Source organism: Schistosoma haematobium, chromosome ZW, assembly GCF_000699445.3.
Source record: "Schistosoma haematobium chromosome ZW, whole genome shotgun sequence".
Lineage (NCBI taxonomy): Eukaryota > Metazoa > Platyhelminthes > Trematoda > Strigeidida > Schistosomatidae > Schistosoma > Schistosoma haematobium.
This window is the reverse complement of record NC_067195.1, coordinates 79,020,971-79,045,617: the sequence shown is the minus strand read 5'-3', so window position 1 is coordinate 79,045,617 and position 24,647 is coordinate 79,020,971. Positions and strand designations below refer to the sequence as shown.

At 37.1% G+C, this 24,647-nt stretch overlaps 2 protein-coding genes across 2 annotated transcripts in view; both read right to left on the bottom strand.

Annotated features, from left to right (window-relative positions):
• MS3_00004469 (uncharacterized protein) overlaps positions 1–14,069 on the bottom strand; it is a 34,964-nt gene extending 20,895 nt beyond the window's left edge. Inside the window, exons 1-5 of the mRNA XM_051212392.1 lie at positions 13,867–14,069; positions 9,467–9,551; positions 9,189–9,422; positions 2,331–2,881; positions 54–379 (exon numbers count right to left, since the gene is read on the bottom strand). Of these exons, the coding sequence (XP_051072575.1) occupies positions 54–379; positions 2,331–2,881; positions 9,189–9,422; positions 9,467–9,538 (1,183 nt within the window). The 5' untranslated portion in view covers positions 9,539–9,551; positions 13,867–14,069. The remainder of the gene's footprint in view (positions 1–53; positions 380–2,330; positions 2,882–9,188; positions 9,423–9,466; positions 9,552–13,866) is intronic.
• A 5,471-nt stretch (positions 14,070–19,540) lies between these two features.
• The window catches only part of MS3_00010501 (uncharacterized protein), a gene marked incomplete at both ends in the record, with an annotated part of 137,077 nt that continues 131,970 nt past the window's right edge, over positions 19,541–24,647 (bottom strand). Inside the window, 3 exons of the mRNA XM_051218877.1 lie at positions 19,541–19,577; positions 21,168–21,443; positions 23,155–23,526. Coding sequence (XP_051072574.1) covers positions 19,541–19,577; positions 21,168–21,443; positions 23,155–23,526 — 685 coding nt within the window. The remainder of the gene's footprint in view (positions 19,578–21,167; positions 21,444–23,154; positions 23,527–24,647) is intronic.

Genomic DNA, 24,647 nt, shown 5'->3' with positions numbered 1-24,647 from the left:
CAATAATATAATATATATTATGACACGAAAATCCTTTAATCAATACTACTTACCAGTAACATTCAGCTTTTGTTCCAATGTCCAAGAAATTAAATCAATATGAGGATTTTTACTTTGAGAAATTTTTTCCGATTTACATAGTGAAATATTTAACAATTCAGAAATTAAATGTTTCGGTGCAGTGACATGTACCAAACATGTGAATTGTTTTGGTAAATAGTTACAATTCACATTAGACTCTAACTCATAAGCTAATAAACGAGAAGCTCGAACAAGTAAATAATCTCGAACCATATTGAAACGTTCGATAATTTGTTTGTCAGCAAATGAAATAATAGGTAAATCAGGATTTTGTTTCAAACAGTCAGCTAAACCTAAGCTGAAGAAAACAGAAATACCAATATATTTTAAGAAAATTTGCTAATTTTTAAATATTATGGTAATTAATAAGTATACCAATCTAGGGATAAAAAAGTTGCACGAGATAGATAGTCCCCTAGGTTGATATGATGGAACGATGGATTCGATATTCAACCGGTAAAAAATAAGTTTTAATTCCTACTTCTGTTTTAATAAATGGTTAACTACTAAAAACTCTTATATGAACAATGAGTCAAAGATAAGTACATAAACCGACACTTGGTAGATGAGTTACATGATTATTACTAATTTATGTGCTGTAGTACATAGTGACCGCTCGTTTTTAGCACATCACCTAGAATTAACAGCGTTTGATTATACAACCCTATCATTTTGGCGTTAAAATGAATTAGAGGTCTAATTACTTATTACATCTGTTGTTCACTAAAATAATGCTCACTAAAGTAAACATCTATTTGATAAATACATCAATTTGTAATCCATGATATACGGATGTTTTGATTTATCTACTCTTACAGAGTGATAGGACGCGATGGAAAGGCAAAGTTACATTCTTTTACTCATTTTGATTTTCGGGTAAACAACGACTCCACTTTTGAGTTCAATATGATGATTATTCAGTGTAATATTTGTTATCCGGTGTGATATTTTATTCGTCATAACATTAATTTCTCTTAGTGCGGTGTTTATTTGATATTCTTGAATTAAATTAACGTGAACTATACTCAACAGCAGCCTCTGCTTCAGTAGGCCTCAATATACACAAGGGAAAAAGCAACATTCTCAAAAACAACACGGAGGACACCAACACAATCACACTTGATGGAGAAAATCTGGAAGAGGTGGATCGTTTCACGTACCTGGACAGCATAATCAATCGGATGCAGACGTAAAGGCAAGGATTAGCAATGCAAGGACAGCATTCCTATAGTTGAACAACATATGCAACTCAAAACAATTTTCAACCAATATAAAAGTGAGAATCTTCAATACGAACATCAAAACAGTTCTACTGTATGGAGGTGAAACTTGAAAAACTACTACAACCATCATCAAAAAAGTACAAGTATTTCGAAACATTTGTCTACCTATTGTGGGAGAGAACAAACCAACTTCCAAATGAAGAGTAAATTAAGAAAAGACATTGGAGGTTGGTAGGACACACATTGAGGAAAACATCAAACTGCCCCACGAGACAAGCACTAACTTGGTATCGTGAAGGGAAACGAAAAGAGGAAGACCAAAGAATGCACTGTGACGAGAACTGGAAGCAGACACCAAAAAGATGAATAGCAATCGGAATCTAATGAAAGGGATTGTAGAGGACAGAGTTCGATGGAGAATGCTGATGGGTGGCCTATGTTGCTTCACGAGAGATAACAAGCGTAAGTAAAGTGAGTGGTAATCTATTCCTTCTTTTGGACCATATTTATTGTGTTTAGCTTTATACTGTATCTAGTATTGTTTCATTGCTTTTTATCTTGTTAATTTCATATAACGCAGCGATTTAGTGTTTAAGGTGTTCAGCTTCCGTCTACAACGTTTCAAGTTAGAACCCCGCTCCACTTCGGTTTGAACAACTGGGTAGTATCATTAGCCCTTACACTTGGAGTACGATTTGAGGACAAGTATACCAATCTATGATGGTTAAGTGAGTCTATTTCCCGGTATGATTAATGTAAGGTGTAGGAATTTAGACCAACAACCATTTATTTAGGTCATACGTTGTGTATGACTGTCAACCTTGAACGTTACTAGCATTAATGTAATTTTATGGAGATTCGAAGGTGGGATTTGGTCCTGTAATGATATTTACAATAAACATTGTAATTCGATCTAAATGTTTTAGTTGAAAAATATTTTTAACCAGTTGTTTGGATACTGTACCTTCTTTAAAAAAAGCGTCTGAATGTATTCTATCACAATATTTTAAACAAGATATTACGTACCGTACAAGTCTCTTTAAAATCTCCACAATGGCTAAGCAGGTAGTATTGATAGAAACAGTTTGACTTAGCGTATTTATAGTTGAAAGACTTTTTGTATTATTAATATTCAACTGTTCAATAGATTTACGATAAATTCCAATTAAACCATGCATATTTACAGATGAATGAATACCAGTCATTTGAGAAGCGGTATCTTTAGAAAGCTTCCATACATTTTCCTTTTGGAAATTATGATCCACGTAGATACGTAAAAGATTTATGATAAATAAGTTTAAATGTTCAGGATAACTAGAGAATTGATCAATAATCAATGATGCTTTTTCAACAATTTGAGGAATCAAACGAATCCATACATTATATAATTCATAAGCTATGATTTGATAAGATTCCAAATGCCCGAAAGCGATATTCCACCATGACAAAAGAATGAGACAGGATAATGATTCCATATAATGAACTTCTAGATTTGATTGAAAGATGTGCCCAATGAATGTTTCTAAGAGTAGTATCAACGAGCTGATATTTCGATTGTCAATATAAGGTGGATGTTTCTGAAAAGAAATAATAACGATCAAGATTTTTTTAGATGTTATAGTTCTAGATCAACTATGAAGTAAGATTAATTTGAAGGATAAATTACAATTTCAGTATACCAGTCATCAGCAACACTGGACTACGTACAGTATGCATCCACCCAAAATCACATACCATGTTAACACAGAGAGGTGAAATTTAAGAAATACGAACCGTAAGAGTAATAGACATAGAGACAGATGAGGTTGGACACGCATAATACATATTCTAGTAACTTTATTTGATGAAGGTTAACAACCTCATATGTTGTCTTTACCTAATAGCAGATGTCTCACCTCAGTATTTCTTACTCCGGTGTTTTACCATGCGCCAATAATTCTTCATAAACATTTATACTCAAATAATGATAGCCTAAGAAAAGAGTGGGTAATAATGAACTGCATTCCGCTCTGTTTTATTTAATGGCTGTGAAAAATGACAGAGAATCCAGCTACGCCACAGATGAAACTAGTAGAAGCCGAACAAGCTTTTAGAATTGGTGCCGATGTATCCAGCTATCAATCCATCAACATTGGTGAGACTTACAGTATGCATGAGGTGGTTAATGTTTTGAAATAATTTACTTCCCATGGCCAGTTTAATACATCTCGGTCATTAAGTAGCGTCTTGCATCTGGGTGAATAAATGCATCTCGAACATTCTTGCTTTATGGTCGAACGAAAACAAGATTCTTGCTTTAGTAAGCTATCCAGATATTAAATAACAATTTAATTATTTATTTATTTGATTTATAGAAACTCTGGTACAATAGGGGACAGAGGAATGTGCCGAATAAGTGAAGGGATAAAATTGTGAAGAAATAAAGGACGGAAGGGTCGTACAATCAGCAAATAAATATGCAAGGACAGTATTTACTGAGAGAAACAGTTCGGTTGAAAAGAAGGTCAAGAGAAAATTACTTGGTTGGAGGAATTCTCCTTACTCATATGAAGAAAGCTACAGCAGGATCGCTATTGGCTCCTATCCTAACCCATATCTCAGTCCCAAAAAGCTGTCCTACATACCACGGGGTCATGCTACAAACTGTCTACCTCTCTGTTCTTTCCACTTAGTACTAGTGCCAGCAAATAACGTGCGAATTGTAAGCCTCTGGGATCATCAAAGTAGAACATGACCAATTCACCGAAATCAATATATCAAAGATGTTGATAAAGATGATGAATCAATTTCAGTTCTTTTTCGTTCACCCGAGTAGTTTGACTATGATATGGTAGTGAAGATTGATTATAGTGATGATTTAACCGAGGCAGACTAACTAGAGTTTACTGCTTCGAAGATTAAAAGGAGTAATAGAAAATGAGAGTCAAACGATGTTCCAGTCTTTGGGCAAAGCAATTTTTAGTACTAAATATTTCAGTGTACTTCGGGACAGTCCAAGACTACAAGTTTTAGATGTAATGGTCTGGTAAGAATACGACAGAAGGTTTACATTTCCAGCTAAAAAAAATAAAACAAACACAATGTTTGGGCTTAGGTGATGTCGCCTCTCACAGTTCCATTAAAAGAGGAAATCAAGATAATGTTAGATTTAAAACCAACGCACAACATTCATTTCAAAATCTCCTAATGTTAGCAGATTCCGCATAAATTTAATTTTTTTAATTACCAAATCAAATAAGTGAAAAGGGGTGTATGAAATCGACATACACTTCCATATCCCGACCGTAGCTGTTACCTTGACGCGGTGGCCGGGCTTGCCTATCGTGATGACCCAACCGAGCTATATTGGCTGGAACACATGTTCCTGTATGTTCTACCATACCAGGCAGATCGATTGGAGAACGGTAAGACTAAAAGCAGCAACTCAAGGTCTGAGGGCGAAGTCGTACTGCTGACTGTAGAGGGGTGTGACAGCAGTAAGGTGTTCCCCTCGGACAACCAGCATCTGCAGCGATGCTGCCTTCTCACAAGGAAGGAAGGGGTTAGAAATGGTCGGCCCTGAAAATATCACGCCTCACCTTACCTCACGGATTACCGTCTCCGGCGGTAAGGCCCTTTGAAGAACGAAGCTAACACGTCAAAAACCTCCCACAAAAAGGCCGTGCGCTACCGGCCTCAAGCAGTTGTCTCTTGGGCTCTATGGTCACACTCCCAGGCCGTTAAGGCCGACATTAATCCAATTTCCTTTTCAGGTTCCTTAAGAAATACCCTTCGACGGTGTGGGCAGCCGGGAAGTGACGCCAGCCCTCATACCCGTAACAGCATACGAGACCAAGTTGGTCACATTCAAATCCTTCCTACACCTTTTAATACCAATCTTATCTCCCCGACTAACCCTTCTCACGTCTCTTTATCACCTCTCACCGCTAGGGCAAACGACTCGAGTCCTAGCGCAGAACTAGCTCTCCTAGACTGGATCCCAGTGCACAACCGTTTGTGCAAACGATTCGAATACGCGGAACGTTATTCCTGGTCTCCTGAAACCACACTCTTAACTTCATGTTGGAGCTTATAACGTCCGAACACTGTGCCAAATAGGACAACAAGCGTCCTTAGCTAGGACTTTAGAATCTCGCTCCATCGATGTGTGCTGCGTCTCCAAAACGCGCATACAAGATCCGAGTAGCGTCATTCATTTGACATCACCATGTCAAAACAAAGAACCAACTCGATTCACACTTAATATATCTGGAAGCCCAGATGCTGCTTCTCGTGGACTAGCCGGCGTAGGTATAGCATTGAGTCCTAGGGCAGAACTAGCTCTCTTAGACTGGATCCCAGTAGACAGTTGTTTGTGCGCTGTCCGACTAAACGGAACAGTAAGGACTTGGGAAGATAGGGACACTCGTCGTTGCATCTTCATCGTCTCTGAATACTCTGCCACTGACTGCAGCTCAGATGATGCAAAATATGAGTTTTACAGAAAGCTTTCGGACCTTCTCCGGAAAGCTAGGCGCTCTGATGTAGTAATAGTGGCTGGTGACTTTATTGCCCAAGTAGGTAAACTAAGCGATAGGGAAAGACACCTGGGTGGATCTTATAGCATCGTGGCTCAAAGAACAGATAATGGCGGCCGTCTGTTGCAGCTATGCTCAGATAACCGCCTGTTCCTTGCAAATACTAACTTTAAGCATAAGCAAAAGCATCTTTTAACATGGAGACCTCCTAATTCGTCCCAATGTTGGACCCAAATAGATCACATCGCTATCAGCCACCGATGGAGGGGCTCGGTAGAAGACTGCCGCTCGTTCTGGAGCACATGCTTAGATTCAGATCATGCTCTAGTACGAGCGCGTATCTGTCTGCGTCTTACTGGACGTAGGAAAGACGCTGCAAGTAAACCTCTTCAGGCCCTACTTAATGATAGCCAAGCTAAGAGTATATTTCAGGAACAACTAGGAAAACAGTTAGGCAGCCACGTATGTGATGCCCACCCCGGTGCAGCATGGAATGTTATCCGAAAAGCTGTGGAAGCAGCAGTGATATCTGCTAGTAAGGTGAACCAGAAGGTTAGGGAGCAACACTGGATCTCGGCAGCATCTATCGCACTGATAGATGCTCGGAAACTCATTCCACCTGGCTCTGAACATAATGAAGAGCGGAGTCAGCTTGAGCACAAGCTGAAAAGAAGCCTACGCAATGATCGCGAACAGTGGTGGGTAGCGAAAGCAAGAGAGATGGAAAAGGCAGCGGCAATAGGTAATAGCAGACAATTGTTCAGACTTGTTAAGGAAACCGGAATTAGGAACCCGACCGTTAGCGAAACAATCTCAGAGAAAGATGGACATATTATACATTCTCAATCCAGGAGATTGGATCGATGGGCAGAACACTTTAGGGATCAGTTCAACTGGCCTTCAGCCACACTTCGGTTTCCCACGATCTTCAGTCAACCTGAATGGCAAGTTAGTGTAGGTCCTCCGTCCTTTTACGAAGTTGAAAAAGCCATAGGAAATCTGAAGCGAGGGAGAGCAGCAGGCCCTGACAGGTTTACTCCTGAAATTTTTAAGGATGGTGGTCCAGTATTAGCAGTGAGATTAACTGAGGTCTTAGGTAGAATTTGGGAACTGGACGTAATCCCATCTGACTGGTCTCAATCACTGATTGTGCCAGTCTATAAGAAAGAACGAAAGTCCTCTTGTGACAATCACAGAGGAATCAGTTTGACTAATATAGTGTCTAAAATATTAGCTTCAATAATCCTTTGACGCCTAATCAAAGCTCGTGAAGAGCAGATTGGAGAAAACCAGGCCGGTTTTCGACCTGGACGTGGTTGTATAGATCAGATATTCACACTACGTCAGGTTCTAGAACACAGACACTCGTTCAAACGCCCCACAATGGTAGTATTTCTCGACCTTAAGGCGGCATTCGACTCTGTAGATCGTGAGGTTCTATGGCAGTGTTTGTCACTGAAAGGAGTACCAAAGAAGTACATTAACCTTATAAAGGCTCTCTACTCGAACACAACTGGTAGAGTGAGAGCTTATGGCGAACTGTCATCAGAATTGATTACGTCAAGTGGTGTTCGTCAGGGCTGCCCACTCTTTCCATTCTTGTTTAACTTTGTCATTGACGTACTTTTAGAGATAACACTTTCCTCAACTGAATTTCTAGGGGTTGAACTTCTATCAGGAGATTCACTTGTTGACTTAGAATATGCTGATGAAATAATTCAATTTGGTGAAGATCGCTTCATTTATCTTGGAAGTCTCATCAGCCCTTTTAGTCTGGTGTGTGACGAAATCTCAGCACGGATACAGAAGACTCGACTAGCTTTTACCAACTTGCGTCATTTATGGCGTAGGCGAGATATCCGTCTATCAACCAAAGGACGGCTTTACTGCGCAGCAGTTCGTTCTGTCCTATTTTATGGTAGTGAAACATGGCCGGTAAGAGCAAAGGATATTCGTAGGTTATTAGTATTTGATCATAGGTGTCTTCGAAACATCGCTCGTATATCCTGGGACAATCGAGTAAGCAACACACTTGTTAGGAAACGGGTACTAGGTAAGGATGGCAAATCAATTGATGAAGTAGTGAAACTTCATCAGTTGAGATGGCTGGGACACGTGTTACGTATGCCCAACCACCGACTGCCTCGATGTGCGATGTTTTGTTGTATAGGAGTAGATTGGAAGAAAGCTAGGGGCTGCCAGACCAAAACATGGCACAAGTCCATGAAGTCACTGACAAATGGACTGAGGCATGTTGGTAGGTGTAGACTACCTGGTTGGGATCAGCGAGATGATAGCAACCAGTGGTTAGAGACACTGAATGACATGGCTCAAAATTGTTTGCAATGACGCAGGTGCATCCACTCTTTGTGTTCTCCCGAATTCGAACCTTATGAATTCTTCATGTCCTTCATTTTTCTCTTTCCAAATTTATTTCACTGGATTATACTCCTTGAATAACATCTTCAAACCCTAATGTTTACGATTACTGTTTATACTCTTACCGCCTCTACCTCTACGGGATTTGAATCGACAACTGCATCTCTGTGCTAATGTGATGTGGCAACTCGAACTGATGTAAGTACGTATGAAGTTCTACGTTGTTCTGACTGACTGACTGACTGATACTTCCATATTACACCTATTGAATATTCTCCCTGTAAACTATAGTAGGCATTTTTTTTAGTAAAATTAGGTTCGAAATAAAAAGCGTAATGCTTGAATTTACAGGTGAGTAGCGCATTAGTAATTATTGGACCGAGTGTAAATTGTCGAGTTTTAGAATCAAGCACCATTCCATCCACTTTGATTTTAGGAATCGATGAGTATCACTATATACAGCATAAAACTCGACTCAAAGGCGAGTAAACAAATCCATACTTGGGTGTTGAGTTCTATTATTATGCTTTCTTAGCTAAAATTAATAGGGCTTTCAAAAGTCTCGTAAAATGACGACAAATGAGTTACACACTAATAAACCTTATTGTTCATTAATGATCTATATGGCTTCATCAGTATCTTCAGGAGTGTAAATACACATACCGTCTAATTTGCTTTAGGCAATTAAACAGGGTTCTCGATATTCACACGAATAGTTTAACTTGGACCAGCTGAAAATTTGACAGCGATGGCTGAATCGCATCTAATTTTTCATCCATTAACATAGCAAATGACTAAAACTTATTGAGGAATTCATCAATAATTTGTTTGTGTACGATTCGCTATAATGATAAAGACGGCTCAATTAACAGTGGTAGACAGTACCGATAAAAGCTATAAACACTACATCAATATGCAGGGCTTATTAAACGGCAACAACAATAAACTATAAAACAGAGTTATATTCGATACATATGTCATAACTTACCGTAAACCAAACATAACAACATTTCTCCTGACTAAAATATTGAAATAAGCAGCATCTATCCATTACAACAGGTCCAACAGAGATAATATCAGAATCGACTGGTGTTACATTGAAAAGATTCCATAAATAAAAGAAACAATCCAGATTGGTTATCTCATCGTTATGTATGATTGACAGAGTTCTTGTTTTATTGTCACATTTTAAGGGAAATATTTGTTGAGATTCATTTTGATTCTAAATATATAAAGATTTATTCAAATATAGAAGAGAAAACATACTTTTCCTTCGTCTTGTTCATACAATTTATTTAATGAGTTAGCAAAAGCTTGTTCTACCTGTACGAATACCATTTTCTTTGGGGTGCTGTAGTGACAGAAAAAAACAATGAATAGATGTAATATGTTACATATAAATTACTACGGAAAACAAGTTCAAATTAGATGGGCGCTAACTAACAGTTTACTTTAGTCGAAATCCATAGATTACTCTTTGAGGTTAAATCCTATATATTTTAGAAGGTAGGTCTCGTGTATTTAATACACCAATAAATTAGGTTAATAATATGTTTGCAATAGTAATTGTAAAGTATCCAGTACAAGGTGACCGCGCTTTCCCAAGAAAACTGTCTCAAAATATTAGGAAAACGAGACGGCGTGATGGAATTCCTTCAGTGCAGTTATATGAGAGCTCAGACATACTAGCTTAATAGGATACTGACGAAGATAAATGTTCACAAAACCGTTTCAGCGAAGTCTACTCTGAGGATATTATTATTAAACACTTACATAGCCACAGCGTTGAAAAATCGAATTTTGTACCAGCGATTGTAACTCAGGAAGCTGCTTTTCAATTGTTTAGTAGCTTTAGGCTTTGAAAGTTACGTTTTATACATAGATTTAAGCAAAGCACTTAATAAGGTGCCTTACTTAGGACTTGTGTAGGAGCTTTCGATGTTGGGGATAACAGGCACAATAAAATACTAGATGAGAAACTTCCTTTGTGATAGTAGACAGAAAGTGAGAGTACATGGCAAATCATGTGTATGGAAATGTAAACTGCGGTATCCTGCAAGGCACCACCTTAGACTCTCTGCACTACAAAGACTGCCTAAACTGTCAACAATCTTGTTTGCAAATGATATAAAAGTTTGGAAAGTAAGTAATGAGGTTGTTAGTCATGATCTCCAAGCTGATTTGGAGGAATTGGTCAAATGGTCGCAAAGTTTGGGTCTGAAGTTCAATTCCAGTAAGATTGAGCTAACGCACATCAGATACGGTCAAAGTCATCAGTGCACGTTCAGTGGGACACCACTACCACAAGCACAGGAACAAGGAGATCGTATGAGTAATTGTGCTTTATGACTTGAAAACTGTGTACATTGTAATGTGGCAGCTGTTAAAGGTTTTCGATTGTTATAGTCACTTCACAGAGCCTTCAGGTGCCTTGGTAAATATATGTTTTGGACTTTATATCTCACCTATGTGAAATCTCACCCAGAACACAGCATTCGGCTATCGTGTGTAGTACATTTATGCTCGGTGTCATCTATCGCAGTAAAATCTACTTAGCTGATGACCTTATTTTAGAGCACACTCATCTTTGGAGTGCAAATACCAGATGTTTGATAATAGGAGACTTTAATGCACCTGACATTAGTTGGACTGAGATGACCACGGAAGGATCTATAAACTCCTTTGATAGTGGGATCCTGGTAACAACAATGGAGCATGCATTAGTGCAGCATGTATCCAAACCCACACGTTTTGGTGCTAACCAAGGTTCTTCTCTGTTGGACTTGGTAATCACTCATGAGACTGAGGATATTGTCGACCTAAATATTCTTCCACCGTTAGTGAATAGCGATCACGCTGTTTCGTCATCCGCGTTTAGAACTAGGGACATGTTATACGACCAGGTTACACCTCGCCCAAATGTATAGAAAGCTAACATATCAGCCATTCAGGAATGCGCTGCTAAGACAGATTGGTTTGTAGATACTAGCTTATCAGTTGAAGAAGCATGGTCTGAATTTAAAGGTAAGTTTAGTCTAGTTACGTCCCCATTCATACCATACCTGGTGCCATGAAGACCGACTAACAGTCCACCATGGATAACTAAACCAGTCAGGAAACTTCTTAGGAAAAGGAAGAAGCACTGGAATATGTTCATCTCTACTGGCTTAGAACAATACAGATTCAGTTATTGTAAGATTAGGAATACCTGTAAAGCGTTAATAAGTAAGACTAGACTATCATACGAAAAACAATTGGTTAGGGATTCTAGATATGGTCCGAAACGGTTATTCTCGTATATAAAAAGGCGAACTCAGAGAAGCGATGGAATTCCATCACTTTTGATACAAGAAAATCCGTTAATCTTGGCAAGAAATGATATCGAAAAAGCTGAAGCTTTATCGGAATATTTCACTAAAGTGTTTCCTACCGGTTATGAAGAACTACCAACGATTCATCGCGACCGTGACGGCTCGCTGATGGATCCTGTAGTCATTGAGAAAGGTACTGTTTTAAGGCTACTTCAGCATCACAAACCTGATAAGTCCAGTGTTCCTGATGATATTCATCCTAGGATTATGAAAGCCATATCAGATGAAATTGCTGAACCATTAATGATACTATTTGGCATGTCTCTGAGGCAGTCCAGACTGCCCAGAGGTTGGAAAAACGCTATAATAAGTCCGGTGTATAAGGCTGGGAGTAGGGATTTAGTTAGTAACTATAGTCCCGTTAGCTTAACTAGTGCAGTTGTAAGACTGATGGAAAAAATCATTCGGATATCTGTTATAAACTATGTTGAAGGGCATAATCTTTTCTCCAGGGAACAACATGGTTTCCGGAGAGGCCTATCATGCTTGACAAATCTCATTGCAAGAGATTGGGCTGCTGCAAAAGATCAGAATATTCCTGTGGATGTAATTTTCATAGATCTAAGTAAAGCCTTTGATAAGGTTTCACACTCTGGTCTTAAATTCAAACTGAAACGTTTTGGAATCCATAACACAGTCGTCGATTGGATAAGTAACTTTCTCCATGACAGGAGACAAAGGGTAAGGGTTAATGGGGCTCTCTCCTCGTGGGTACCTGTAAAAAGTGGGGTTCCCCAAGGCACAATCCTAGGTCCTCTTCTCTTTTTACTCTATGTAAATGAATTGCCAACTGTAGCAAAATCATCCGTTCTACTCTTCGCTGATGACATAAAGATTTGGAGACCCATACATAGTATGTCGGATAGAATAGTATTACAGGACGATCTTAGCTCATTGGTGGCATGGTTAGACAGGTGGTCACTAGAAGTAAATCCTAATAAGAGTGTAGTGATGCAGTTAAATAACTCTGGTGAATCGTATGACTATACACTACGTGGACTCGCGCTACCCAAAGCAAGAAACTATAAAGACTTAGGAGTTATATTAAACAATGATCTCAAAACCACTAGTCACTGTAAGGCTGCTGCTACAAAAGGCTATAGGGTATTATGGTCAATTCGTAGGTCTTTTCAGTATTTAGATGATGAAATGTTTGGATTACTATACCCGATTTATGTGCGACCACATTTAGAATACGGGATTCAAGCAGCGAGTCCTTGTTTTAAATATGAAGCAGATATGCTAGAAAGAGTCCAACGACGAGCTACTAAGATGGTACAAGGTCTAGCTGGCCTACCTTATGAAGACAGACTGAGACACCTTAACTTATTTCCGTTATCTTACCGTAGAGTACGGGGTGATCTAATATTGGCTTATCGTATACTGAACGATGACCTTGGTATTAACATGTCTTATCTTTTGCTTCCGTCTAGAACCGATCATTTGAGAGGACATTCGAAGAAAGTTCAAAAACCGAGATCAAACCGTTTACGTCTGGAGTTCCGTTTCTCGCACCGAGTAGTGAATTACTGGAATTCCCTACCGGAACACGTAATATCAGCACCGTCTGTTAATATATTCAAAACGAGGTTGGACCTCCACAGTATTACAAACTGCAAGGATTAATATAGGTCGACAGACCTCCTATCCTTATTACTGAAGACTGACATACGAGACTCATACACAGTATGTCGAATAGGATAGTATTACAGGATGATCTTAGCTCATTAGCGGCATGGTTGGACAGATGGTCACTAGAACTAAATCCTAATAAGAGTGTGGTGAGAAATTAAACAACTATGACAAATTGTATCACTATACAATATATGGATTCGCGCTACCCAAAGTAAAAAACTATAAAGATTTAGGAGTCACATTAAGCAGTGATCTCAAAACCACTAGTCACTGTAAGGCTGCTGCTGCGAAAGGCTATAGGGTATTATGGTCTATTCGTAGGTCTTTCCAGCATTTAGATGATGAAATGTGTTGACTATTATACCCGATTGATCAAGCAGCTAGTCTAAGTTATACTGAGGATGCTGAGCAAGAACGATTGAGTTAATAAGAGTGTGTGTGTAAAAAGTGCGAGACTTTTGATAAATTGACGGAATAGGGTTTATTCAAAATAAAATCTGAGAATTTGTTATATTTGCTATATAGTAAATATACCTAACAAATTTGCTAGACGACTAAACCGGTAATATCCTTTAAAACAAATCGGTTAGAGACTCTGTATGTAGATAGTATTTTCAGGCGCCTCAACAAAAATATCAGAGAATACAACTAAATGCATACTCTTTGGTACTATTGTCAAGGTCACTCACAGCAGATTTGATTTGACGCAAAAACACTCGCCTTCAGATCTAGATTTCAAATTTGTATATTGGGGACAAAAGGCAAACAGCCTGTGTTATTCGTTTCACAGTAAGCTTCTGACAATGTCCAGTCTTCTCTTGGATGTGTCAATTAAAGGGAGTTACATTTCTTGGAGTTACATTTTCCAAGACTTGATGACTTTGTACACCAGGGATATTTTGTTTACTCTTGGCTTAAATATTCTCCTACTACGCATTCTGAGGTGTCCTCATCTGGCGAATGTAAGTAATGGTGGTGTGGATCTGTTGCCTGGAGAAAGACTTCTCGACCTTGAGTATGCGGACGATATTGTCTTACTGTGCGATAATGAACAAGCCATGCAATCCGCACTTAATCAGTTGGCAATCAGTGTCCGTAGGTATGGTATGTGCTTTGCACCTTCGAAGTGCAAAGTGCTTCTACAAGACTGGCAGGATTCCAATCCTGTACTCACCCTGGATGGTGAGCAGATAGACGTGGTCGAGAAGTTCGTGTATCTGGGTAGCTGCATAAGTGCTGGTGGTGGCGTGAGTGATGAGATCAATGCACGAATAGTGAAAGCCAGAGCGGCTTATGCCAATCTGGGCCACCTTTGGCGCCTTCGTGATGTTAGTCTGGCTGTAAAAGGTCGGATCTACAACGCGTCGGTGAGAGCAGTTTTGCTCTATGCTTGTGAAACCTGGCCTCCGAGTTGAGGACGTTAGACGACTCTCTGTGTTCGATCATCGCTGTCTCCGGAGGATTCCTGACATCCAGTGGCAACACCATGTCAGTAATGCAGAGGTTCGGCATCGTGTGTTCGGGCACAGAGATGATAATTCAATTGGTGTCACCATCTTGAAACACCGACTTCGGTGGCTTGGACATGTTCTACGAATGTCGTCCCAGAGAATTCCACGTCGTGCATTATTTGCCGACTCTGGGACTGGTTGGAAGAAGCGGAGAGGTGGTCAGTGCACGACATGGTGTCGTGGCATGAAAGAAAGCTGCAAAGGACTGGCTTCTGTCGGTCCTTCACGACTCCCTGGTTGGGGTCTGAGAGATGGTGCAACACAGTGGCTAGAGACGTTATCAGATATGGCTCAGAATAGAAGCCAGTGGCGATCCTGCTGTAACCTTCTTTTACTTTCTTCATAAAAAGTGGTTGTATCTTCCTTACCTGAAATATTTCTTCTAATTGTACCTTTGCGTTCCCTCATTACAATCACACTGCCTTACACCAATCCCTTCGTTATTGTTCCCTTTTTTTTCTATTTCTCTTCGAATTCTGATTGTTTTATGTGGCGCATATATATTGGCGCTCTCTTGTACCAATATTCATGTGTTCAAATAAATAAATAAATAAATAAAGGAAAAAAGAGAGGATATATCAGGCACAAAATCAATTTGGGTAATCTACACATCAAAATCAGATCATCTGTTAATCTGCTGCTGGACAGAATAGAGGTCTACCTTCTCAAGCCGCTCTTTGTATGGAACTGCCGCCGTCTTTACTTTTTCCAAGATATTTCATATACATAGTTCCCTTTATTATCTTAAAAAGAGCGAGAACGATGATTTGTGCAGGGTCATTTCTCTCGATATTTTGCAGCGTATTGATATCCGAGTCAGCCATTAAACAGGGGCCTGAATGTGGTTTCCAAGTATGGATCTCACTAAGATTATGTATATTGTGTTGGACATGTTGGTCTTTAACTTGGTAAGCATCCGTCTTAAAACTTATAGGATTATGAATTAATTAGCTGCGACGGTGCTGTAGTGAGCCATGGTTTTTAAATCAAGGCTCACTGTTAACTTAAGATCTTTGTGAGCACCCATTCTCCCCATATGCAGTACCTATTTACTTTTGAAGACACATCTGGTCGCGTTGATAGTCATCAGCTACATTTAAGACCAACTGATAAGAATACCTAAGGTGGCCTAAAAATCACATGCATATACATCTCCTGTTATTCCTTCCCAAGTGTTTGCATTGTTAGTGTAAAATAGCATCGTGAACACGACCATAGTTGTGAGTTTCCGTACATACATTACGAAACCTAAAGGACCTAAGAGAAAGCCTTGTTGTTTGCAGTTTAACAAGTTGTTGGCTTCCACGAATGTCATTATGACCTTTTTTTATTATTCTTCCCAGTATTTTGGCTACGATAAGTATGTGATTTGTTGAAGGTTGTCTTCATCCTCACTTATGAGTTGAAACGGCATTTGCATCCTCCTAGTCAATAAGTAACTCACCTTTACCAAGTGTCATATTGAATATTGTAGCGGTAAATAAATCCCCAAAATAAATAGCTCTAAGTTTTCGACATTGGATGCTGACCATATGTTTTAGTGGACTCATCTAGCTGATGGCGCTCGGTCATGCATCCGCACCAGATCACGTGTGGTAACGCCGTGCTCAACATCTACCACAATCGCTAGCCAGATTAGATCAGAGAATTCCGATATATTGGTTATCACCAAATACACTCTTCCGATCTCCTCGACTCTGTCTTTTGATTTCTCTGGGTGGGAACGAATTATATTAGAAGGTGTTACTGGTAAAAGCGTTGTCAAACACTGAATACCTGTCACATCATCATTGGTGAGACCGACGTGATCTGGTACACCTAATTGCAACTGTGAGTCTGTTCCTTTTTGGGATTTTTATATATCATTGCCTTATTTTTTATTTTTTAAACATTGTGATTTTTTCGTGTTTTTTCTTGGATATATATATCTTTTTTCCCCTCGTTCATTATCGTACTTCATATTTCATCATGACTGAACAGACACCCAAAGTACTCAAGCTTAAGGCTTTGTCCCCACCTTCGTTTCAACTGATGCCTTTCTGGCCCGACAACATCGAAGCTTGGTTCTGCTACGCAGAAGCCGACTTCCACGAGCACGGCGTGATCGACACACGTGCACAATTCCTCGCAGTAGTCAGGGCACTACTGCGCGAATTCAACAGGTACGTAACACCTAGTATGTTTACTAGTGATGTTTCCGATCCTTACGAAATCTTAAAACATTCGATTCTTAAACGAGGAGACCTAACCGATCGACAAAGGTTAGATCAACTCTTCAATAACATCGACCTGCAACACGGTTCTGCGACGGACATGTTGCAACGGATGAGAGAGGTAATAGGCCCAAGAACTTTCGACGAAGGTCTATTCAAACAACTCTCCTTGTCAAAACTTCCCCAACAGGTGCAAGCAGTTCTGGTCTCGTTCCAGAACAACGCCTTAGACGAGCTAGCTGCATCTGCTGATCGCATTTTAGAAATTACGAAACCTTCTACTACCGAGGTATTTTCAGTCAAAGAAAAACCTCAAACGACTCAGAATGATATAACCGAGTTATGTGACACACTCACGCGTTATCTTAGTCTTCGTACCGACCGTAAGAGATCGCGCACCCCACGTAGAAGCATTTCACGTAAGCGATCTGTCTCTAGACCACGAGAGAAAGATAACCTCGACTGGTGTTGGTATCATAACCAGTATGGAAAGTTTTCCAGAAATTGCAGAAAACCCTGCAATTTTCCCAACACGAAACCGAGTGACTCGAAAAACAACTCGGGAAACTTCCAAGCCGGCACGCGTTAACGGCAACCGTAGCCGGCGAACATAGCCGTCTGTTATACGTCACAGATGTGACGAGAGTTCGCTACCTCGTCGACACTGGCGCAGAAGTTAGACTACATGGTGACCAAAATTACGTAAAACAAATGCACACTATCCCCAGGTCTAAACTTGAGAATTTTCATGAATTTCGAAGTGGGAGAAAGTTTGCGTAGTTTAGATGCGATATTTTCTCTTAAATGTTTATTTTAACCATAGCAACGGCATTCAAATATGCACAAACTATCTCAATCTTAATAGTCGGAACTTGGAGATGAATAAGTAGCAAGTTTATCATCTTTAGTTGGTACAGTCAGCTTGTATATATGACTTTTACCATGATCTGCTAATAATCCTTCATCATACTTAACAACTATTATAATTCTAGTACACAATTTATCAGTTAGTGTAAAATCAAATATAAAATCTAAACTCATGTCTTCCTGTCAATTAATTTTAAATAATCAATTGTTGATTACAGTATTATTTACATCTAAATTAAAATTAATATATTCCATATAATTATCGATTAATTTATTACAATATACATCTTGTAGTGTCGGTTATTATGTTAAGCCCATATACCTTATTCTAGCTTTCAGACAGCCCATTCTATTCATTCTACTTGAGTCACATTCTGACTTTGTTATTTATTCGCTTATCAATCTTGACTGTTTTATACGAGAGCGTAGGTGTGTGTACATTTCTTATCCCATTACTCATCGCATGTCTGTAACTTAGTTTTGTGTAGCTATAAATATTGATTGACGCTTGGTTAAATGGGAATTGGCTTACCAGCCATCTCTACTGAGTGTCGTTTTGCTTCTTTCTATTCCATTCGCTGTATATACAAAATATATGTATTCAAAAGTCCATTCTCGTTATTCGGCTTATATAAATCCGTTATTGACTAACGCGATTAAAGTCGATGATTATATACGAGAATAGGTGACATATATATTTCAACAACAATCATCATTACAATCTCCTTGGAGTCAGATCCATGGGCCACTAAAATCTAAAAACATTATTTCACCAGTATAACATTTTCATTTGCTCATGACTTACAGACATTTTAAAATTGAAACATAATTAAAATTATTGAAAATATTAGTACATTATCCTTGGTCAAATTCTAATAAAAGAAAAATCATTTCATTTCTATTATATCACGAAAAAAATTTTAATTACATAGAAACATACTACTATTATATATATATATATATATATATATTACCTTTTATTTAAGATGTAATGATCTAAAGTACATACATTAAATTTTAAAAAAACAGCAAATATCCGGACAATGCCTTAGTAACAATAATAATAATAATAATAATAATAAGGAACATTGTACAAATTTTGATGTTTAATTCAATTTTAATGATAGAATTGAATAGTTAAAAAAATAATACTTTTTTTTTATTTTATTTTTTAAAAATTTATATTCAGTTTTAATATTGTTTATTATTTTGTTTAATTAAAATAATAATAAAAAGAAGAAAAAACAGAACGATAGAGAGGGGGGGAAATACTTTTTTTCAACTATTTTATCACTCTTTTCTAATATGTAAAAAAAAGATTCACATGTAGTGGGGGCGGATGTGTGTGTGTGGGTGTATATTATTGTTTGATTATTGACTGTAAAAAAAGGATTTTGAATATAAATCAGTCACTAAGCTAATTAATCAAGTATACATTTTAATAATGATTATATATAGAATAATAGTGAGGTAATAATAAACATTCATTTATCCATTTGTTGTTATACATGTAATTAATTTATTTGTTAGAAAACTTTTGAAAAATAAATTCCAATATAGTTTTTCTTCTTTTTTTTCTCTTGAGTCATATGAAATGAAGAAATAGTAATAATGGAAGCATATTCAGCTTTACTGGAGCATTTTCCTTATATATATATGTATAGAAATATATTAAAAATATATTCAAACAGTGAATATTCAATTAATTGATATGTGTAACTACCAACGAAATTTATTTATATATCAGTAAATTGGATATGATTTGTTATCTGGGTTAGTACTGAAAAAATCAAAACAAAATATATCAGAAGATTATTAATTAACAAACATATATCGACTTTTATCAGAAAGGAGTTTTATGGATATTATAATAATTGGATAGTTGAATTCATCAGTCAATGGAAGCTAAACCACTATACAAAATCTGAAAGCACTGGATAGCGGTTTCGTCCTAATGTGGGACTTCTTAACATCACGCATCCACGATCCCGGCCCCCGGGATACGAACCCAGAACGTATCGGTCTCGCACGCGAACGATTAACCTCTAGACCACTGAGCCTCCATCCAACGGTGTTAATCTCTAACATCAACCAATCTACGAAATTGAGTCACCGATTTTAAAGTAATGATTATTGTACAAAATGTCGCAATATTATCAATTTCAGTTAGGTTAAAAGATTTGTGTGAGATATGTTCTTTCCCTTCGTAGTTTAACTATTCATTCTACTGAGATAAAAAGATTCAGAACATTAATAATGGTTTCAATTAATTCAAACACTAACATATATAAGCGAACACTATTGTTTTCGATTAGATCCTCATAAGGCTTCACTCTAATATAAAATAATATTTATATGCATATACGAAATTGTTAAACCAATCAAGATAGTCTATGGTTCAATGATGATGACGGCGGGATAGGTTACATAAATAAGTGAAAAGTATAAATCAGTAGTGTGATGACAAGTGTACTAGTTGTGATAAGAATAATAAAGGCTTGAATCAATGCTTCATAATGGGAAATAGGTCAGTGATTAGAAAAATATTGACACCGAAACATTCATAATACTCATAAAAGTCACAAGATTAAGTAATATTAAGTGTTCAGATCATTGGACCGTGAAGCGTATATTTGAGAAAAGGAAAGTGGTGGGAGGGGGTGAAGAAAAATAAACGAACAAAGAGTATGGAAAATATTAATAAATAAAATCATTTGTTAAGCCCAAGGGAGAGACAAAGGTTGAAGTTAGACAATAACACCATTGGATGCCTGCTCAGTGGTCTAATGGTTAAGCGCTCGCGCGCGAGACTGTTAGGTTCTGTGTTCGAATTTCGCGGGGGTCGGGACCGTGGATGCGTGCTGCTAAGAAGTCCTACATTAGGACGAAACGGCTGTCCAGTGCTTCCAGGTTTTCCATGTTGGTATAGCTTCAATTGACTCATGATTTCAACTGTTGAAATTTCTAAAAATCTCCACAAAACCCCTTCGGAGTTAAAGTTGTTAAAAATTTCTTATGAACGCAAATACTTTGATTGTTAGCTCAAATTCCTATATCTTCTGCTATGCTTAAGAGACGAGATCGAAGTCCATAAGGAAAACTAGTAGGAATACGATAACTAACTTTAAATGACCTATTTCTGTCTACTACATGACCGCTATCGATCAAGTGTGATAGAACCGAGCTGCGTATTGTCATGACTACCTTTTCGTAACCACGGAATAAAAGGTACTATCAAGTTACTATCAGTTCAATTCTATCACACTTGGTCGATAGTGGTCATGTAGTAGACAGAAATAGGTCTAGGGCAATGTTTATTCATTTAAAGATTATATCATAAAAACAGTAGAATGAAAATAAATTCACTAACTTTAATTTTTTCGCAACATTTTTGGTCCTTAACAAGGAAGTGTTATCATTTAAACTGGAAGTTGTCATTTGTGTAGATTTATTATTTAGTGATTGTGTTTGGGAGATTATTCTTTGTCTAGTATCAGATGGTACATTGGTGTTTCTAGAAATAGGTCTACCTGCATGAGACGGAGCTAAATTAGTTTTTTTGGAACTGCGAGATTTCATAAAGGTATCTGGTTTTGGACTTGAACTCTTGTATGATGATGAATAAGGTGATGTATTTAATCTTTTCCTATTAAATCATAAATATGAGGAAAATTCATAAGGAATCAACATAAATGCAAATCGTTTAATATGATTAGTATGAAAAAGGATAATGTTCGTTTATAACATAGACTCTCAATGAGTCGTAGTTGATAGTTAAAAAAGTGACACTGTGGTTCCATCAGGAATTCCTTTTAAAGCTAATCAGAGGTGAGTACATAATTATTGCATAACTGAGTGGTTATAACTTTTAGTATTGCCCAGTGTTTGTACCGTATTAATTATTAACTGAAATCAGAAATGTGAACACTTAGATTTCTGATTAATTTATTACTGGTCACTAGGTAGCTGGTTCGATTCTGTGTGAGCTCAGTGAAGCACACAGAAAGTCTTAAATTAAAATGAAATAGTTGTTCAGTGCTTTCCGCTTCTCAATGATTCCTGTAGATGATAATAGCTTGTGACAAAAAGTAGTTTCAGGTTATACAATTACAAGACACTCAAATATATAACGGTATATAGTTGAATAAAATATTTTTTCATCCTTCTACACACCTGGAATAATAAAACCTTATGGTAGTTATTACAATGACAACTTTCTTGTTACATGTTTGCATTAGGTCTTGTCTATTAACTAGATATAATCTCGGTCACAACTCTCAATCAATTACAAGCTCTGCAATGGCACTATTGTCAAAGTTATCATCAATATCTCTTCTATACAAGAGAGATATACTGAAGTTGAAATCCATTTCATAAGACTCAAAAGTACCCGAAATCAAGCTTTACATTCGAACTGATCGAGTATCTAAATATAACCGCCATTAATATCAAGAAATTAATCTATCAAGCCCTCTGATGAAAACATAAATACCAAATATCACATATCAAATCATAATCTGAGTTCTAAAATTCACCATAAAATTTTATGTGTTTCAACTGATGAATCTCATACTTAGAATAAATAAAATAATATAAAATCTCAAAACAATAATCTTCCTTAAAAAGAAGAAAAGAACTTACTTTGATGGAGTTTTGTTCTTTGAGCTGGATGGTTTGGTTGTGGACCTTTCATCATTCTTCTGAACGACATCATCAGCACAAACTTCGGATAGAAGTGAAGCGTTCGAATTTCTCTGCATTTGGTTCACAGCTGATCCTGTACACTTCGATGTTGATTGGTTCTTGTTGACTTTAAACCTGTCATTGTTTACTTCTTTGTTTTGATTGTATCTTCCATTGGTTTGATTTTTGTTCCTATGTTTGTACATAATTTTCCTGACTGCTTGGTAAATTGAATTAATTTCAATGTACTTGTTGATTGCTGATTGGTCTGAGTGCCAAGCTTCTAAAAATTCTCTGATGTTTTTGAAATTTTCTCTATCCAAAATTTCCACATTTTTCCAATCAAATGTATGTCCGCAATTGTTCACATGCATTGATATAAGTGAGAAAATGTCATAACGTTTGACTGCCAATTGATGTTCATACAAGTGAAGATGAAGATGGCATCCGCTCCGTCCGACGTAGTGTTTTTCTCAGTTGTCACAATTTATTTTGTAAATAATGGTTTGTTTGTCTTCTTTTGTTTTGCTTTTTTCATCTTTTGGTTTGTTGATGATGTCAATTAGAATAACGATGAAAATTCCATGACCAAACCATTCAACTCAAAGAACAAAACTCCATCAATATCATCTACCTAAAATATAAGTCTTCTCCATTATCTCAAAAGAACTTACTGTTCATTGTGTAATTCATCTTTCAATGGTAAATGTATACAAGGTTTAGATGTTGTATACTGTGATAAATCATTTTTAAAATAATGAGATGATATTAAATCAATTGGTTGTTTATTATCATATGAATAAGATGAAATTTTCATATCATCATTACACCAATTTGGTATATCATCAAATGAAGATTTATGATATTTATTGATAATTGATTGTTTATTTAATTGAATTATTGGATAATAATTAGATGAAGGTAAATTTCTTCGAATTGATTCAGTTGATATTCTTTGTTGTAAATTGTTATTTGATAATTGATTAGAAGAAGAAGAAGTAATTGTATTTGAAGGAATAGAATAATCTCTTTGATCAACCAAATAACTAGTTTAGTTTAATAAAAGAAAATAATAATAATTTCAAATTTGGTCCATTTTGTACTTTTTTTTATTTCACTGGTTGAAACCGTGAGTCAATTGAAGCTAGACCACCATGGAAAACCTGGAAGCAATGGACGGCAGTTTCGTCCTAGTATGGGACTCCCCAGCAGTGCACATCCACAGTCCTGACCCCCGCGAGATTCGAACCCAGGATCTATCAGTCTCACGCCAGGCGCTTAACCAACTAGACCACTGAGCCGGCATCCAGTGGTGTTAATGTCTAACTTCAACTTATCAGTGAGTTCCTATCTCACAACAGATCTGGTTGAACTCCACTGGTAACGACTATTTTTACTTTTAAATATGTTACACATAAATATAAAAAACATTTTAGTAAAACAAAAATATTAAAAAAAAAAGAATATCACTAGAATCCATGTTAACAACAATGAAAAGAGTTGACAACATACATGAATTAATTATTAATTTCTACTAATTATGATAATGTTGATTAGTAGTCAACATTTTAATATGTCGCTTTAAAATGAATGTACTACATTGAAATTAAAAATAAAAATAAAATTAACAACAAAATATTGCATGCATAACAACAAAGAATTTACCCCCCCCCATAATCATCATCATCATTATCAATATCATGATGTATCGAAGAGAGAGAGAGAAAAAAAGATGAGAAAATAAGCATTAGGATGAACACAAAAGCCAATAATTTGTGCAGTGATTAGCCTTTTAATAACAATAAGTTCAAGAAATCACGTTATCGCTAGTTTAAATTCAAATTCGGACATGGTTACAACCAGAGGTATTTGGTGATCAGATTGTGTTTAAAATACATTAGGCTAATTTATCACATAGTTCATTTAGTCATCATCTTCTGGTTGGATTATCTCGATTTTTATTAGTATGGGGGTTCGTGGAGACTGTAGTAATTTTCAATAGTTGAATTCATAAGTAGATTTAAACTAAACCACCATTAAAAACCTGAGAGCACTGGACGGCCGTTTTGCCCTAGTATGGGACTCCTCAGACGTGAGCATTCACGACCCCGCCTGCAGGACTCGAACTCAGGGCCTTCGACTTATGAATTCAAATGTTAAAAATTAT